Genomic DNA, 19,882 nt, shown 5'->3' with positions numbered 1-19,882 from the left:
CACCACTGTATGTTCAGTAACACTGAAGGAAAGGGAGGTAACAGCCAACTTTGATGATGTCAGGTCAGTCAAGACAGACCTCTGCTCATACTAAGGCTTGGAGACAGAAAGACGAAAACAACCTGCCCAGAACCCCCCCCCCCCCCAAAAACTGCAGAAAAGAAGTCCATGACTCCTGACTAACTTCTGGAAAAGCTTGCTTAAAGAGCAGGCTGGAGCTGGCTTTATCCTTCAGCACCATTCTTTGTGCACATATTAAGTCACGTAGAAATTTAGTCAACTGCAAACAAGTAAGAAATTGGTCTAGTAACCAAAAGCTTAAGGTGAAATATTTGGAGTGTTACAATGATCATTTCACCTTTCTCATCCAAATATATTAAATACAACTTGGCCTTCAAAATATCCACAGAGTCTCAAGAAAGGAAAATAAATTCCTATGACATCACACAAACGTATGCAGGAGTTCAAAGCAGAAAGAGACACCAGCATGCAAACTACAATATTGTACTGCATGCATTCCAGATAACTGAGCTCTTGCCGCGCATTTCATCAGGGTTAAAAGAGAAAACCATGTTTTCAAAAGCTTGGAAGTATCAGAGGAAACACTGTTAATTTGAGCTCTACCAAAACCTTAAAGCTTGAGAAAAAGCCCCCCAGACTAGTGTGAACTATGTGTCTTGCACATATTTGTAGTTCTGACTTTAAAATAGCAAAAGGAAGACCATTAAACATTTCTATGATAATGTAAATCAATAATTTTCAATGCTGTTCTGCATCAACAGCTACCAGAACTGTTGAGGGTTTTTTAGTTGCTGTTTTACTTGTTTTCAATAGCCATAATGCACAGAAAAATTTAAAATGTTTACCTGGCTCAGAGCTACAGTACAGCTATGCATTAAAGTAGCTGACATGATGACTTTTTGCGTGCTTTTCCAGGCACTGGAGTTTTTCTGTTAATTTGTCGCACAAGGTCATAAAAGATCTGAAAAGATAGAAATCAGTTGATTATGGATATTAGGAGGCTTTTCTTAAAACCTTAAGCCTTGAATTTTCACACATAATGCACTCACATACTCAAGAACCCCTGAAAATATTTAGTTACCACAAAGCTATAAATTGTATTCTTAGTTAATAACTGGTTGTTTGTTTTTTTTTTTTTCTTGCTCAAGATAACTGTCTGCCAAGGGTTCTACAGTTTCAACGAAGCAAACTGGAAAGGCATCTATAACCCACAGCTATTTAATCTCTGGGTCAAACTCATCTGAACTCACATGAAAAATGCCACAGTGATCAACTACTCTATAGTATTACTTTGCAGTTTAGCGGTAAGGTCAAGAAACAGGTCATAGCTTTCTTTTAACTCAAATCACTCTTAGGATATTCTTATAAAGAAAATTCTAGCAAGTTTTAACTACACATTTTTCATGGTAACTCACATCCACTACATATTCAGTAATAGTCTCTTGTATTTGAATGAGATCATGCTTTTCCAAAAACTTAAAAAATACTATAAGTCCAAAGAACTAATTCCACCTCTCTAGACCTACAGCATGACGGAAGCATAAAATTTCCTAGAAAATAAATTCATTTATGGGACTCTCACACTTTGAGTCTCCTAGAATTCCAACAAGAACATGATTTTTTTGAAAGGCTAATTTTAAACAAATCAACATACAACGTTTCAACAGCATCTGTTTCATTCACAATTGACATTGCTCCAATTACTTCTACATCTCAAACTAAGGAAGCCCTCATGCTAAAGCCATTCTGGCACTTTCCTAAGTGCTGGCTGCAAAGCAGCAAATGTTCCAACAAGGGCTTATAGTATTTGCTGGAAGTTCTAGTTTATTGAACATTTGACTTTTATACAGATACAGTGATTAATTTGAATTTTTAAAAAAGTCAGTGCCTTCCAGAAATTCCCACCTAATTAAACACACATTACTTATTTTAAAAATCAGCTGTGCTAAACGCACCATACTGTTTTGATTACTTGCAAGCCTAGCACAGAGGCCCTTTCAACTTCACTGATGCTGCCAACAATGTTTTCCAGATGACCTAATGAACTGTAGGATTTATCATAAAATTCAAGCTGTTCCAGAAATGTAAATACTAACACAGATTCTTTTTCTAAATTTTATGTATCCCTTTCATCATGCTGGCAACCCCCACCAGATAAAAAGGCATGCATTATGGCAAATCCCCAGAATTCATGCATTTGATTAATTGTCTAGCTCCTGTTAAATAAACAAGTAGATATATAGCAGAGAGGCTTTTACATCCCTTTTATTTTACAGAGCAGCTAATTTTAACAAAACATTCCATAATTTTTGTATTTACCATCTCAAATAGTGTTAACACCAAGTAACTTCAATCAAGTAATTTTAGTGACTTAACTCTCTTAAAGGTCTTTAAAAAAAGAAGTCCAGCAATACTATCTCAATTGATAAGAGATTGTAGCAACTAAGGAATGGAACATGAGAGAAATACTTATCCTAAATTATTACAAAGATATTTTGAAAATTACACTAATTACACTAAAATCAGTATAATTTGAAAAAATTCCATGTCAAAGCTAAACACATTCCTTAACATACACATCTCACAACAGCAGGGTACAGTTTTGTCCGTTGTAGTGAATATTATTCATGATTTTGTTAGTTTTTCCTTGACAAACAGTGAAAGGTTATCAGGACAGTGTCCCATTCTTCTACCCCGACACCTCTCCCCACCACAGGTAAAATGCCTTACCTCGTTAACATTTATCTTTGATTTTGCAGAAGACTCTAAGAATGCACAGTTATTCCATTGCCTTGCTAGGTTCTGACCTTGTTCCTTTCCCACAACTCTTTCATCTTCCAAGTCACACTTATTGCCAACCAGAATCATAGGCACCTAAAAAACAATTCAATGCCAGTAAAGAAACAACTAAAATTTTATAGCAGCACAGTGTAAATGCACACCTAAAAGCCATCTGATTCCTTAGAGGATCCCGATTTTCAGATAAATCAAGCTCTGGTATAATGAGTCTTACAAATTCCAAAATCCTGGAAACAGTGTCCTGTCCTGGGTAGCATGATGAAGGATGCTAAAGGTCCTTTCACTATTCCTCCACTCTCAGCATATCACACCGTTCTTATTAGCAAGCTACAGCATACAGAGAAAAGGAACATGCTACCTTACCAGCATTCCCAACTACAGAAAGTGCTGAATTGACCTTTGTAGCAAGAAAACATCATCATCTATTTTTCCCCCCTTCCTTTTATTAATTTAAGGACATAGCTGAAGTCCTCACAGATTCCAGTGTTTAAAAGAGGTTTACAATATTTTGACCATTTAATTTCGCCCCACTAAGAAAGCAAGTCATGCCTAAGCTTGGGCATAAGAAAAACTTTTTCTGTGAATTCTGATGGAAACTGAAGTTGCAACTTGAAGCTTACTATCTTTCTCCTGATACTATGGAATGCCTTTCAGGACTGAGCAGTGTCTTCTAAAAAAATACAATTCTAAGGAAATATCTCCAAAATGATACTAATCAGCGTAAATATAACACGAAGTAAGATTTTAAATATCATCACATTTACCTTGATTTTATTGTACAAAACTAATTTCATTGTAAAGAAGGCTTTAACTTGGAAGGTTGTGGATGGGAAACCTAAATATTAATCTTCTGAGATACATCTGTGGTAATTGGTAATAAATTGCTTCAAGAAGGAATATGCTGAACATAGGCAAGACCTGCAAGTGCTTATGCTCAAGGAAGTGCAAAGTGGTTTGTATTAAAAAAGTCTTAATGCGCTTCCCTGAAATGGTTAATATATTCTGTGTCTGCTGACAGCAGAAGCCTATGCAGATACATGCAGTAAGGAATGTATCAAAGTTATCAAAGTTTGCATAAACACAGTTTAAATGATATGACCACACTTATAAACTGTTCATTGCTTATTTTTTTCTTCAAGAAGGTAGTTTTTCTGCCTGAAGACTAAAAGCTACATGGTGTTTCTTTTAAACACACTCTTACTGCTGTTTTCATATTTGAAATACTTCTTTTCCTTTATTAGGGGACCAAACATTCACTTCCTCCAACTGCTGTAAGGTTCTTTTAATAATTGATAAAATATCATGTTTTAACCTCACTTTATAGCTTTAATAATGCTAAGAGATGCATAATAGAAATTGTGTGGAAATAGGATGACTGAACTTGCGAGCAGACAGACAAAATATAAAAGCTACATAACATGCAAGTTTTAAGGTTACAACTTAAAATTTTATGCTTTAAAATACCATGAGCAGTAGGGATATTGAGCAGAAAACTTCACTTGTAATTAAGGCAACAATAGTTGCTTTAGAAATGCTTGCTGCAGTCTGATTAATAAAGTTATACCCAGTTTCAATTAAGCTTCAATTAAAGAAAGATTGAACAATTCTGCATGTAACACAGGACAAGTTACATTTCTCCAGTTTACCTTAAGAGTTGCATTTCTGTACTATGCATCTACTGGTTCATACATCTTAATTTAAAACTTGGAGACCACCTGACCACAGTGTGTACACTGCAACACGCTAAGGAAAACTTTAGGTATTAAAAGTTTTTAGAGATCTTACATCATCAGTGTCTTTGACTCGAAGAATCTGTTCTCTTAGATCCTGTAAATCATTAAATGTGGACTGAGCTGTGATGGAATATACTAATGCAAAACCTTGTCCATTTTTCATGTATAGATCTCTCATCGCTGTAAACTGTTCCTGTAATTACAAAAAAGATACAGATGTTGCATTCAATTTGCATTTTACTTGCACAAACTGCTATAAACTTTAGGTCTAGTTTAGAGAAACTAGAATAATTTCACTGGAGAGAAGTACAGTGGAAGGTACACTGTAATCTGTAGATTACAGAAGCTAAACTGCTCCTGAATCTCTCCTAACACACCAACATTTTCTCCATATCCTGACAGTTCCTTAAAACGGTTCATTAAGTGAATGCATCCCTTTTCACAACCAATTTTGTAGTCTAGGAAATTTCCTACGTTTAATTCTACATTAATTTTCAAGGAGGTGGACTAGAGGATGGAAACACTAATAGACTTGTCACATTTCCATGACTTCAGTGCCAACTATGATATTGCATATAAAGACTCGCTGGTGCACTCTTACCAGTACAACTGTAGAATGGCATGTGCCTCTTTCGTATTGGTGACTTGGCTATGTGGTGCCTGATCGATCACTCCCTGTCCCTTGCTGTATGTCAGATGAAAAGTGCAATTTATTGCTAGAAAACAGCCACTCCATCTTACTGTATATTTACAGAGTATTAATCTAATAGGGAATTTAAATAAGTTATTATTGTACCAGATTACTGCCACACTTCAGAGAACACATGTTAAACTCCAAGAATCTTGAGCTTAAACTCATGGGAATCAATAAAGGAAATTACTGGTTTCAGTAATTTTGGAACTAGTCAGAGAAAAACGTGACCAGTATGCAAAGGGTCAGCATAACCCTTCTGCTTTGAGCTCCTATAAGCTGACGGAAGCAATACTATTTTTATCCCAATGTCACAGTACATCTCACACACAAAAGAAAAAGGACATCAGAAGAAAGCACGAAATCTCTACAGCAACAGAAATCAAACCTGAGTGGACAATGGGTCCTAATTTTTTTCTGGGCAACAAACTTAAAACAAGAGCACTATCTCTTTTAAAATGCTCTATTTCTTTCCCCTGTTACAGAATATGAGCTCATGGGAAGCTTGCAATTAATTTTCTGCTGCAATACTCAAGTTTTTTTTAAAACACACTGTATTAATTAGTATTTAGGAAAGTTGTTCTTTACATACCGTTCCGGCAGTATCTAAGATTTCAAGCATACACTGTTGTGCATCTACTTCAACTTGCTGTCAAGAGAGACAGATATGGTTATAATTTTTCCCCTTGCAACTCTCCCCTCCAAAGACATCAGAAATGGTGTGATTTTTAATAAGTAAATTCATAATGCATAAAGCAACATTATGGCTTAAGAAGATTGTATGGATATACACTTTGAAAACAGCAGGAAGAAGCCTTTCAAAAGAGCCCCAGTGACATTTTCAAATGCAGTGTCAGCAGCCAACTACCACTCTGCAAAGTGATTAGAGATTTTTGATTATTTAAAAGGAGGCTGCTAAATTTGTAATGATGGTTATCAGCAACTAGCACAACTAATTTCCACTTGTTTCAGGGATCATCACAGATTGAAAGAAAAGTACAAGTGAAAGCCAGAAAACTGGATTGGCATACTAAGGCTCATTTAATAATAATTTACACCTACAAGAGAGTAAGTAGTACACAGCAAACAATTAAACAGCCACTACTAAAAGTGGTGTCCCCAAAACAAGCCTTTAGGAACTAATTAGAAAATCGACCCAGCTTGGAAAAGTTTGCAGAGAATGGAAGGTTTAATAAGACAGAACAATTTCTGTATTCATTCCAGAGTTCCTCTATCTACTGGACATAACCTCAAAGAAATGGCCCTGAGGGCAGCAAAGGACATGGAAGCGCCCTCAAGCTGTTTCAAGCAGACTAACCACATTTTAATTTTTTTTTCTTTCAAGTTATTGGTAAACTTCCCTTGTTTCCATTTGCATGTAAAATTCCTATTTAACAGATTACCTCTTCTCCATTTATGCACTGTCACTAGTTTAATTAGCAGCTGTTCTTCTGTAACTAGATTTGAGCTGGGGACAGGGAAGAAGAGTATTTCCCCTCCTCTCACACCTATCCCCTGTCTCCTATGGATTGTAATTCCTTAAAAAAAGTATCACTGTTTTAACAGGTATTGTTGCTGAAGTTATTCAGCTAATTAAACAGCATTTATTAACTTTATGAAGAAATATTTGGGGAGTAAATCAAGGCATAAAGTTTCAAGACTTCAAGTTCAATTATTTAGATGAACAAGTGACATCCTCTCAACTTTAAATATTATAAAATTATATTTAACATAAATGGCATAGAATTTCAATTGCCAAACCAATACATTTTGAAGGTAAGAAGCAAGTTAGAATTGTAATCAACAGTGAGAAGGTGAAAATGACTACATAAAATGTTGTCCAGACTTTAGCAAGACTTCAGCAATCTGGCTGATTTGAAAAGGATACCCAGAGTTATAACTAGTTATTTCAGGAATAAACCTGAAAGGAATAGTATAAATCTTTATTAGCAGCAAAACAAAAAAAATGTAATTAGCAAACTGCAAAATTTCTTAAGATGGCATTACTTTTTTAGGCTCCATGGAAACAGTCTTAGGAAAAATTCACCCAGCAAACATCAAGATTCTACTATTACCTAAAGAATGTAAATATGTAACAAAGGAAACACTTTAGTTCAGCCTGTGAATATTTTTTGGAGTAATTTACTGGGCCTGACCCAGCAAAGTCCTGCACTAAACACTGAGAAATGGTCAAAAATTCCTGCTTTTCTAAGACAGAAAAAGTGTCAACACAGAATTTGGTTCTGCTATTGTGTCTTTAGTAGGAGTTCTAGCTTTGGCTGGGAGCCCCCATACTTAAGATGGCCTTGGGTTTTTCCAACATACAGTTTATATAAAGTGAAAGAAAAGAGGTTTGAAATTATTATTTTGTTCTCATTAATTCCTGTTCTGTTCAGAAAATATTCTGGTGACTGTAGGCTACAACAGTTCTTAATGCACCACCTTTGTTCCAATCCAAATGTAGCTCAGTGCTGAAAGAGGAGGTCTTGCAGTTTGCCCATTCTCAGCTAGGGTTTGTGCATCTTGCCTCCCTTGTATAGACACCAACATTTTTGTGGCCACACGATAAGCAACATCAGAGTATTAATGCATATGAAAAGTAATTCAGCTAAAAAAGACAGATTAAGAAACTGACACAGCCAAAAACTTATCTCTTGCACTAAATGGTTAATGGTAGCAGTTTGGATATAAATTATCTTAGTCTGGAATCTTAATCGTGGTCTCAGGTGAAACTGAAGAGTGAGCAATATGGAGATTCAAGATGATGCAAGCAGAATCAGACCTTTGAGCCTGTCATGCTGAAGACAGGAAGAGAGAAACTAACAGGCCACTTGCTGTAAATGCTTGTTCATTTTTGACAGGTTTGTGTTAACTTATTAATAAAACAACAACCCATCTAATGGAAGCATATCTAGCTATCATTTAAACTGTTACGAGTACAGTATGATAGATGCCTCCAGTGTTCTAAGGGTGTGAAGTTGTTTTTGGCTATTTTTCTAGTAGCAAAGCAGTGTAATACCTCCAAGACCAAATCTACTTGGAAATACTAACACACAAACAAACTAATAATAAATATTATAAAATTGAAAAGTGGTGATTTTTAAAATATTCTTTTTTTGCAATCCCTGTTCCCAACTCTGACAATGAAATAATCATTTTTTACTGACAAGCCAGCAAGATATTATGCTTAAACATTAAAAAGTTAGTCCTGAATTATTTCTTTTAAGCAAACTTTAGGATTTCAGACTTGTTATCTGGTTTAATATAGCATACCCATTTTAAAGGAGTAAGTCAAATATTTGACAATATGTATTACAGCTTTACGTGTCTAACACTAGAGACGTCTTTTGTATATACCTTTCTGTAGGAGTCTTCTATCGTAGGATCGTATTTTTCAACAAATATTCCTTGAACAAACTGTACAGTCTGCAACACAAAAGTGTTTGTAAGATTCTTTTACATAGTGACATTTTGTAAACACTGCACACAAATCACTGTTCTAGGTATATACTCTATTATCCATAACATTTTTAAAGCAGATCAAATAATTGTCATAACTATAATTGTAAGAAACAACAGAAAGTTAGATGTGTATGTCCATTTAACTGTTAGATGAATCAATGCTACACTTTCCTTTATCCACCACCACATGGAGGGTAAGAATTAAAGCATGCATTGATTTAAGGTTTGCCTAACTTTTAGAATCAGTATTAGTTTCTAGTTGACCAGGATACAACACAGCTGCACAGTTTTTACATTTGTATTTAGAACTACTTCATCTTCTGCTACTTATTTGCCAGCACAGGAATTAGTGAAAAAACAATTGCCAGCTTTTACTAGTCTTAACTACACTCAGCAGGCTGTTCCTGTGTACCTAGCACGAAGGACGTTTTTAGCACAAGTCAAATGGAACTTAAGACTCAATGGCCAAGTCAGAGCAGGCACATTCAAATCCAGAAATGCTGCAGTGAGATAAAGAATTCAGAGGTGAACGAATACGTTATTTCACAATCAAACATGATTTGTCATTTAAGTTTTCTTAATGAACTGCTGCACAAGAGAATACTTCTTACTCAAGGGAGTGGGTAAACTCTGGAGCTTACTTTATGGTGAGGTGGCACAACTAAGTGGAAAGATGCAAAATTCTTAGCTGGGCTCAGAACATCATATTTTGTGAACTTTTTCAATTCTAGGCTAGGTTCAGACTAAAACATTCTGTAATCATTTAACTGTAAATAAAAGAGCTCATGTATTTTAATCATCTACCTGCCACAGCTACATATCTACTCTCACAGAAAGGATGCAGCAAACACATTAAGCTTCCCACCAACATGCAAATCTATATTTCTGTCTGCATAAAAATATTAGGTCTAAAGACACTGCTATCAAACACGAAGCAAACAGCACCCTGAAAACCTTTCTAGAGACAGGACATACAGAGGCAAGCTAGTTCATATCCTTTGAGAGATTTACAAAGGAGATTGATTTCCCACAGACTGATAGCTGGTTTATCTGTTGAAACCAGACACCCCCATAATGCTGCAGCTCTGCACCTCACTGCATGAGACTGATCGAGCACCATCATCCAAACCCATACAACAGCAGCAGCCTGGGAGAATGCACCAATGGATGCAGATGCATCCAGTAAAGGATCTACCTACTAGCCAGGATGCCTCACTGGGCATTGCTAACACTTATGTTTATTTGTGCACACTTATATAAAGAAATATACATTAGTAGAGAGTGAATTAGAAAAAAAATACAATAAGCCTAAAAAAACCATACTTGAACTGCCTCATACTTACCAGAGCAGACTTTCCGACACCTCCAGAACCAAGAACTACTAGCTTGTATTCACGCATGATGCAAGAGATAAATGACCCTCAATACCTAAAACACACAAAACACCAGTCTGATTAAAACTTGACCGATATGCAGGAAGTACAATAATGACACCACAATCCAGTTCACTAAGCAGGGTTTGATAGAAGTTCCTTAGTTAACTTTTTTAATACAGCAGGTTTTTTTTTTAACTATCAACTCTTAATGCAGCCACAGTAAAATGCTGCAAACCATCATATAGAGCATTTGCTTTACCTCATTACTGGTTCTCCCATAAATATCAAATAAACCCTACTATACTAAAGCTAACAGTTACTATTCATAAGAAATAATTATACAGAGGAGATAGCATGAATTCTATCATTCTCAAACACTTAAGCACTAAACAAAGAAGCACAGACTTTTACAAGATAATTAAAACCTCCCCTTCTCAGCAAACAAACACTTCTTAAAAAGAATAGCAGGATCCCAGAAATCATTTTCTCAAAAAAAAAAATCCCTTCCCTACTCTGAAAACTGTTTAATGTTCCACTAGATCTATTATGACTTATTTAATGAGTAAGTGGAAGCAACTAAAATGGGTATTTTGAGACTATACCTCTTCTACAAGCTAGATCTGCTTCACTAGCTGGTGTGGCTACCAACAGCAAACTCTGGGATCTGTTTGCTCATCTTTGTTGGAAACTGACCCATCAAACCAAAACAAGGCCACAGATGTTGGGACATGTCTTTGGGTCATACTGCTCAAAACCCCACACCACCTCTTGCAGTCTGGCTGGGAATGAGCTAGCAGGACTGTTACTGCTTTCCTGAGGAAGGTCTCAGTTCCTTTCCTGCAGGGACTCTAGCACTTACGAGATTGAGTTACCTCTTTTCTTCCCTCTCCATCCCCAAAGAAAGATGAAACCCTCCCCAACTAATGAATAATCTACAGGCCAGGGAAAGTGCAAGAATACAACTCAGGTGCTTGTAAAAGGTAAGCAGGGAGGGAGGAAAGTAAGGTAAGAAACACCCTTCTCATCAGTAGTAATTTGACAGCATCTCTGAAATCTCTGAAACATCATCTGTTACATGGTGAGCACAAAATGCTAAGATGATTTACACAGAAATTAAACCAGCATGGTAGAGTCCTGCCTTTACCCTCACTGATTAAATCAACTGATTGTCAGAAGACAAAGAAATCAAGAGACCAGGTCCTATATCTTCTTGCAAATGCATAATCTTTCAATTATCTAAACTGTCCCTCACAAAAGGAACATGAGAAGAAAGCCTTAAGGAAATAATTGACATGATGTCCAGCAAAAGAGATGTCTCTGCAGTCTTCCATTACCAATACATTTTGAGACTCTTCTATGATTTTCACACCTAACAGGACATCTTTTCACTCCCGACTTAAAAAACTCTTTCCTCCCTACAGAATTTTTTGCAAACAGATGATGAGAACCATTCACACCACAAGTTTCATCTATTTTGCACCACTGTAAATGCTGTTAGATCCACAAATCTGTAAATTGTTTAGTCTTTCCATAAACAGGATTGTTTCCAACTGTCCTGAAAGGGACCTCTCAAACTCATGACAAGTTAAGCCTAAAACTGCATTACTGTCATTTATTTAAAACAAACATTCAGTTATCCTTTTATTTTTATAAGGGTATCACTAGAATGACAAAAACATAGTGGGTGTAGAGGAAATCCCAGTACAGCAATCTGGGTGAACTGCAGCAATTTCACTGTCTTTAAAAGAAGAGTTTAAGCTGAATTTTTCAGTCCTCTGACTGAAGCTAGCAACTAAATATGGAGATACCAATAATGAAGGCTGACAGTAGTTTAAAAGTAACAGAACTTCAGCAGCAGGTACCACATATCTGCTCTAAGTTATTTCTGACTTTTTCTTACTCAAAGATCCACAATTCCAAATCCTGAAAGAAACTAACTTGGTTTTAGTGAGAGACTGCCAATTTCATTTTTGGCTCTGAAACAGCAATTCAGGAATTTAATGCAAGCTGAAGCGTCTTTCAGCATCCAGATTTGAAAGTTCAGCCCTAAATATCCAATCACTGTACAATATTCTGGAGCTGATTTTCCTACTTTAAGTGGTGGCACACAAGGCGTTTATATACAGTATTACAAATAGTAACTTCTTTCACCATGACAATTTTTTGTCATTTGTACAGTTACTCTTACGTCACCAAGAGCACACAGAAATGCTCTATATATGCACGCACTTGTATAGCATAGAGGTAGCTTGGCATTCCTGCACTGATGTTATCATCTGGCCATTACACCTTGGAATGGACCACAAATGAATGTATCCTCTAAAACAGTTGAAGAAAACTAACCTGGACACCCCTAACACAGCAGGCAGCAGAAGCACCTGCTCCCTTCTTAGAGCCTGCTGCCACTTACATCTACCACCCCACTGCCTTTGAGCAACAGTACTGATGTCACTCCACCTTTCTCTTACTGTTTTCTAACAGAAAACCTCAACTCCTAACTAAAAGAACTTTCCTAAGAAAATTTTCCTGCTTGCAGATCTTTGCCTCCTCATCCAAGAAGCCACTGGATCATGGAGGACACTGCAGTCTGCCACACTATTTGATGTTGTTAAAGACCAGCACATACTTTTTCATTGACCAGTATGCCTGATGGCTGCAAGTGTGCCCCAGACTCAGCTTTGACTCTGATCCTTTCTGAACTTGACTTTCCAGCGATTCCCAGATAACCTGACCTGGCTCTGCTCTTGATTAAACCTATTTTTCCATATCAGATCTTGTAGAAACTGCTGGCATCCTAAATCTCAAATATGCTCTTACTTTATTTTTCAGTTGATACAATGCTTGACTCTGGAACTAATAATGTATCCAGATGCATTTGGATGCCAACAGGATTTCCTTCTGACTCATTAATGACAAATGAGCGAGGGAAAAAGCAGAAGACATAGTCTAAAAGAGGAGGCTTAAGCCGTAAAACACTGTGTCTGGCTGGCATTTGTAGAATAAGTTAGGATCAAGTCCAACAATAGTATCTGTCTGTAGTCCCCAGATCACTTTGGGGATACAAAATTATTATACTTGAACAGGCATAACAGAAATAAAGATACTAAGATATGGGAGCAACAGATAAGCAAGATGTCCCCAGATTTACTGGAAACTTGAGACATATCTACCCAACCACCCAACAGTTAAACAGAAGTAAGTTTAAACTTATTCCTAGCAAATATAACAAGTAACTTGTTTGAATCCCCCTCTTCCTTTAATGGAGTTTATTTTATAGGAGAAATTTTGCTTTAAAGGCTGTCTGCCTATAAGGTGACAGATCTGCAAGAAGGGAGAGCAATGCCAACTTTCCTTTGTTTTTTCATTTTTTCATTTCCCTATCTTTAGGCAGGAAAATACTGTCAACTATAGCCCCTATGCAGATGCTAAAGTGCAAAAAGATAGGAAGCATGCAAAAAAGACCTTTTTTTCAAAAAAAAAAAAAAAAGATCTTTTTAGGTACTGCCTAACAGCTGAGTTGAGTATTTATATGCACAGATGTATGTGACATAACTGAACTGTGGAGATGCCTAATGTAAGAGTTAGCTAGAAAAAATGAGGGAAGCTACTCTTTGAAAAACAGCACTATCACAAACTTGATTCTAATGCTGTTTAAAGTATACAATCTCTCTAAAGTACAGAGCTCAATTCTAGACTGCCTCCATTAACTGCCAGTGACAGCCAGGAACTGCCTTCCGTACTTCCCGAGATGCAACTGTCCATAAAATCACTGTATCTGTGCCTCTCTCACTAGCCTGTTCATATTACCTTTTGTACTTTGTGCATTAGTGCAGAATGTACTAATAAATGCATTAAGCTAACCGATTAATTCTACTTCTTCATGGCATACTTAAAATTAAAGTACTTGATAAACTAGAAGAGCACATGCACACAATATACACACGGACACTTTTCCCACTAAAGATTCTCAATGAAGGATGAGCAGCATATCTTTGAATAAGCCTATCAGAACAGAAGAAAAGTTAACCACGACAAGTCACTGAAAATGCAGCATTTCAAAAGTTTCACATCTGACAAGGACTGTGAACATGGAACTTGCTTTCTGCTTCTGTCCTTCTCATATAAACCAGGAAAAAGTGCCTCCTGGACATTTTCTTCAATGATTTCTTGAAGCAGGTCTCCAGAAAAATGCAAACCAAAGATGATGCTAAGGAAGTTGAGGAATAAATAACCTTACTATAGAGGTGAATGGAAAAAACCCTGCACATTTACTGCTTGTAAAGCTTTTCTAAAAAGCAACGATGCAATGAAGAATTCAAGGAAATTCATACCAATTGGTAATTGGGTTTGATGTAATAATTGTGGAAGCAGGGTGGGTTTTTTATTTTTTATTTAGTTTTCTTTCAATTCCTTCAGTTTCAAATTTTGGGTTCTGATTCAACTTTGTTATTTAAGGGATGGGAAAGCTCATAATCCTATTTTTATCAAGTGATATTAAGCTATTAAGCCATATGAAGCTGTAAGTGGACCTCAGCCCCAGGCCAAAAACATGAACTAAATACAGTCACTGATTTGAAGATATCCCCAAGACTTGCTTATATGAACTAGCTGTTCAGGGGGGGAGTTAAATAAACTGGCCCTCCCAGAAGCCTTATCATTTTCAGAAGGGATCACCATTATTTAGCGCTTCATAGACACCATGATTCTTGTCCAGACCCTGACATTTTGGTTGCACTGTATTCACTAAAATTTTCCTAATACTTTTGCCTCAGAGCATTTACCTCTGTGGAAAAGAGACTTTGTTAGAACCACCTTGAGAACAGCACTCCTAAATTAATCCCAAATATTTGCATGAGAAAAAAAAGAGTCAAACACTAGATTGACAGATGAAACAAATTAACTGACTGGTTTACCTGCTTACAATTAGAAGTGGTGAGAAAAAAAAGCCAAAGGAAAAAAATCCACTCTTTTTCTCAGAAAGGGAATACTAGCCCTGTGATGAAACAAGATGACAATGGTCAGACATTTGAAAAAATAGCACTAGTTCAGTCACAGGACCAGCCAAACTCAGAGGATCATGTCTTTTCAGAGATGTTTCCCATTTCTGATAATGGAATAGTCTCAGACAGCCAAACCATCCCAGATTCCACTATGTTTTTAATCTCCTGGTTTAGAACCTTCTTTTCAGGTAAACAACTAATTAAGAGATGATGTGTGCTGTTCTTAGTATTCCCCAAACACTTACACGTGAGTGAGATGTCCCAAATTCTGCTCTCTCCACTCCCCCTCTGGAATAATTTCAGCGCATAAGCAGAAATTTGACAATATATAGCCCAAAGTGGAAGCCAGTTCATTTTCACCAACTTTGAGAGGCTTCAGAAATCAAAGCAATTCAGATAACCCTTACTCAACAGGGTAAGTGTACCTCTTATAAAAGAGAAATTAAACTACTCCAGAGCTGACTTTGACACATTTATAAAAATTCATAAAAAAACTTTATTCAGAAATCAATTCTAAAAAGCTGATTGGGATCTAATAAAGACTTTCATACTCAAGATTCCTGTAAGTACAGCTATCAACTGTTCAGTAAACAAAGCTTGAAGCAATTATTTATTTCTAGTTTTTATCTGCTTTTGATAGTTTCTGGTCTTGACAATGTATTTCATCAGTTGAACAGCTAGTTCTTCTGGGCACTAATACTGTAATTTTTTCTTGGACAAAAATAGCTCTTCAATTATGTTCAAATATTTTAACTGATGTCAGACAACCTTCAGAAAACTTTCAAAAAGCTGTCTGGGTGGTTAAGCTTATTCAGTGAGATGAAATCATACTGACCACCTGAAAAACAGCCAGAAACCTGAGAACAAGCTACTGCAGCACAAACATGGCACTAAGGTTTAACCTGCTCCTTGAACAGCCCACAGGGACACTTACACAGAGAAAGCTTAACCAAGTTTTCCTCCTTCCACTGAAGGGAGCTACCTTGATTAATACTGCACACAGGGACCATTTCTGCAAAAGCAGCTAACAGCATCTGACCTTGTGAGACTAGTTCCACTGTCTATAATTACTATAGCTGAATAAAATCAGATTTTTTTTTCTTAAGTCAAAGTTAACTCCCATCTAGATGTTAAATTTGAACATAAATTTCATAGATGTTGTAAGGGTAAAAACTGCCTGCTTAAAATCACTGATATCTCAGGATGAAAGTTTCCTGATATGAGAAACTAGCAATCATGTGTGACTTGCAGCAGATTCACACAAAATATAAAAAGCATTTTCAAAGCAAGTGATGTAATGAACATTCTTATTTTACTAAGAATATGCTATGCTTCAACACTTACTGAATTAAAGTTTCATCTTCGTGCAAAAATTCTAACATGTCAATTCAAATGTGGAGTACTTTTTATAAAGCCTATGCTATAGAATCTATTTAAGTTTCAAATACAATTTGTAACATTTGTCAGGTATATTCTTATATTTTGTGGCTGTTTGCCACGATCTTGCATTTTCTCCCTATTCCTGTCAAATAGTCACCATCCCCCAGGAAAGTTGTTTGTGAATGCCCTACCAGTCAGACTTAGAGTTAAAATTATGACCTTGGAATTCCTGAAGAAACTGAATTGCAAGTAATCTTTATGCTGGCAAAGAAAATCCAGGCAGGCAATAAACAGAAACAACACAGAGATTTTAAAAAATACTACAAGTACATTTAATTCAGAGAATGCATAACTACTGCATTACAATATCTTGCTATGCATAAGCTAGATATTCAACCATAAAGCAATTTCTGAGAACTGAGCCAGAAGTTTGATGCTGTGAATTTGGCTCTACTGTCATTACAGAGAAGGATCAGTATTTAGCTCTACAATTTTTCCAAGTTAATGGATTGCCACAAATATCACCTGATATGCATGCTTCTGAGTAAAAGCAGATTTAACTATTTGTTTGTCCCCGTAATTGTTACACTAAATTTTATCTTTCAAGCTTCAAAACAAGGTAATATCCAGCGGGACTACAAGTAAGGCATGGAAGTTTTCCGAGTTAAGGTATTTCTTTTGTAAGTGCAGTTTGAAAGTTACTTTAAGATTGCCAGCTGGCTTAAGATACTCTTCTTTGGAAAAAGGCATCTTAATTTCTCTTTCAGAAGCAAGACCTAGTCTCAAATTCCATCTGGTATCTGCTTAATATCTGGCAATCCTAGCTCTACTTTGATTGTGACACTGGCTGCTGAACTAGTAAAGCCTGGTATCGGGTTTCCCTCTACAGATGCAAGCCAATGCTGGGTTTAACTGCGATTCCAGGATCACCTTTTGCCTCTCCTCTATTTTTCTCCATAACATACACCCCAGGCAACACCAGAGCTTGCATGCTAACATATTATTACTTGTACTATCTTCACTGTAAGAAGTTGGGTTTTATTCAGGTTTGTTTAGATTACTAACACATCATCAAGGCATAGATATAAAGATGTCCTCCATCATTATATGATGTTTTGTTACTGGCCATTTAAATCCAGCTAGCATAGGCCCTTTATGTACAAAGTATCCTTCTGCAGTACAATTTACAGTAATTCTATTACTAATCAGGTTGGTAGCCAGAGAGAAGTCTTACAAATTCCCATATGTCATTTTAATTAAGATTAGAAGTTTTATCTGTCGAAAAGACACTGATTCTATGCAAATTGAGACTACTCACTACTAGCATTCATTAACAAGAATAAAATTATCTCTTTCATGATAACTGAACCAAACCAGCAAAGTTCCAAGCAATTGTAACTCATGTCTGTTTTAACTCTCAATACTTCCTAATACTTCCCTAATAGAAACATGGCATTTGAACATGAGCAACAAACCTCACTGAAAGTCACCCAAATGACACCTATTTTCACCAACGGTTCTTTTGTTACAGCTTCAGACATTTTCCTGAGGGTACCCTGAAAAAGGCATACACTGACACTCAGCAACAACCACTATTTTCTGCCACATGGTTTTGCCACTTGTGCAATGACAGAGGTTCAACCTTAACTGCTTCTTTTACAATTAACTTCATTAGCTGAATCCACTGATGAACATGAGTTTCTCAAAGGTCTGACATGCTTAATGGAAGAGGGTGAAACTTAAAAAAAAAAAAATCCTGTTCTCTTTCTGGCATCAAGGCAGTACCACTTTGAACCTAGGGATGGTTGCTCCACAGACAATGTCCAACCAACAAGCAAACCTGAACTGGAAGATGACAACTGCAGACATTGACCTTCACTCCTCTGCCCATACAGAGATAAACAGACAACTTGGTTGTTCCTTAGGCAATTTTTAAGTTGCTACAAGCTTCAGAAGAGGGCATTTAAGACCCAAACACAAAAAACACTCAACTGATTAAAACTAAATCCTACAGAAAAAATCCCACCCACTAAAACAATTCCCCATCCCCTTGTCCCCCGCCAAAAATACCCAATCAACGAAACAAACCCAACCCAAAAAACAAACCAACAGCCCACATAAAAACAAGTTCTAGCTAATATCTGCATGCAAAGCTGTGAACTGCCATAGCTCTACACCTGCTCTGTGAGTGGCTGATGCACCTTAGCACCCCCAGAACTCTTATTTAATGGGCCACAAATTTTCAAGAGTTGAAAGATCTGAGTTAGGAGCATAACCCCAAAGGTAAGCAATTCACACTTGCAAGCCTGAGCTCATGTCCTTTCCCATGAGGACACCTACACAAAAAACTGAATAATTTAAACCAAATTAATTTGAATTACACTCATCCCACACCACTTTCAATTACATGGACTAGATCTTTAGTAGGGAGTTACCAAATTAATGAGGATTAAACTTGTTCAATCAAGTCTCCACAAGATTCTATTTGAATCTTCTTAAGATCACTCTAGTTCATATTTAGACCATAATTCTTGGTTCCTCTGCATCTTCAAAGCTTGCCATTTTCTGGAGAAACCTGTCATACCTCAAGACTCACTTTGCTAGGAATCAAATTTTATTTGGTTTGCATGGCAATGTTTTTTTAGCTAGGTAGCTTCTGTGAGAAGCTGCCAGAAGCTTCCCCCATCTCCAGTGCCAGATGGGCTCCAGGACAGACCCACTGCAGGCCAAAGTTGAGTCCATTAGTAACAGTAGCACCTATGGAAGAACATATTTAAGAAGGGGGTTGGAGGGGTGAACTGCTAGGGGAACAACAGCAGCAGAGAAAGAAGTGAGAATATGTAAGATCAACAACTCTTCACACACCAAAGTGCAGTGAAGAAAGAGGGGGAGGAGGTACTGCAGGTGCCCGTGCAGAGATTCCCATGCAGCCCATGGTGAGACAGGCTGTCCCACTGCAGCCCATGGAAGTGCACAATGGAGCAGAGATCCACTGGCAGCATATGGAGGACCCCAGGCCAGAGTAGCTAAATGCCTGAAGGAGACTGTGACACTATGGGAATGACATGCTGGAGTAGTTTGTTCCTGAAGGACTGCACCCCCAGAACGGACTGCCACTGGAGAAGTTTGTGAAGGACTGTCTCCCATGGGAGAGACCCCACACTGGAGCAGGGGAAGAGTGTGTGGAGTCCTACTAAGGAAAGAGCAGCAGAGACAACATGTACATGCTACTGACTGTAGCCCCCATTCCCTACCCCACTGTACCTCTAAGGGAGAGGCAGTAAAAAATTTAGGAGCTAAGTTCAGTCTGGGAAGAAGGTGTTACTAAGATTTGGAATGATTTCTCACTATCCTACCCTATATGATTTGCAATAAAGTAAACTGATTTCTCCAAGCTGAGTCTATTTCCGCCCCATGACA

The 19,882-nt window shown here is 37.1% G+C and overlaps 1 protein-coding gene across 1 annotated transcript in view; it reads right to left on the bottom strand.

Annotated features, from left to right (window-relative positions):
- The window catches only part of RAP1B (RAP1B, member of RAS oncogene family), a 34,705-nt gene that overhangs the window by 5,558 nt on the left and 9,265 nt on the right, over window positions 1-19,882 (bottom strand). The window contains exons 2-7 of the mRNA XM_038153931.1: window positions 10,050-10,134; window positions 8,602-8,670; window positions 5,837-5,893; window positions 4,606-4,746; window positions 2,752-2,895; window positions 867-982 (exon numbers count right to left, since the gene is read on the bottom strand). Of these exons, the coding sequence (XP_038009859.1) occupies window positions 896-982; window positions 2,752-2,895; window positions 4,606-4,746; window positions 5,837-5,893; window positions 8,602-8,670; window positions 10,050-10,106 (555 nt within the window). The 5' untranslated portion in view covers window positions 10,107-10,134 and the 3' untranslated portion in view covers window positions 867-895. The remainder of the gene's footprint in view (window positions 1-866; window positions 983-2,751; window positions 2,896-4,605; window positions 4,747-5,836; window positions 5,894-8,601; window positions 8,671-10,049; window positions 10,135-19,882) is intronic.

The sequence above is a fragment of the Motacilla alba genome, chromosome 1A (assembly GCF_015832195.1).
Source record: "Motacilla alba alba isolate MOTALB_02 chromosome 1A, Motacilla_alba_V1.0_pri, whole genome shotgun sequence".
In the NCBI taxonomy this organism is placed as follows: Eukaryota; Metazoa; Chordata; class Aves; order Passeriformes; family Motacillidae; genus Motacilla; species Motacilla alba.
The sequence above is the reverse complement of the archived record's forward strand: the minus strand, read 5'-3'. Positions and strand labels throughout refer to the sequence as shown.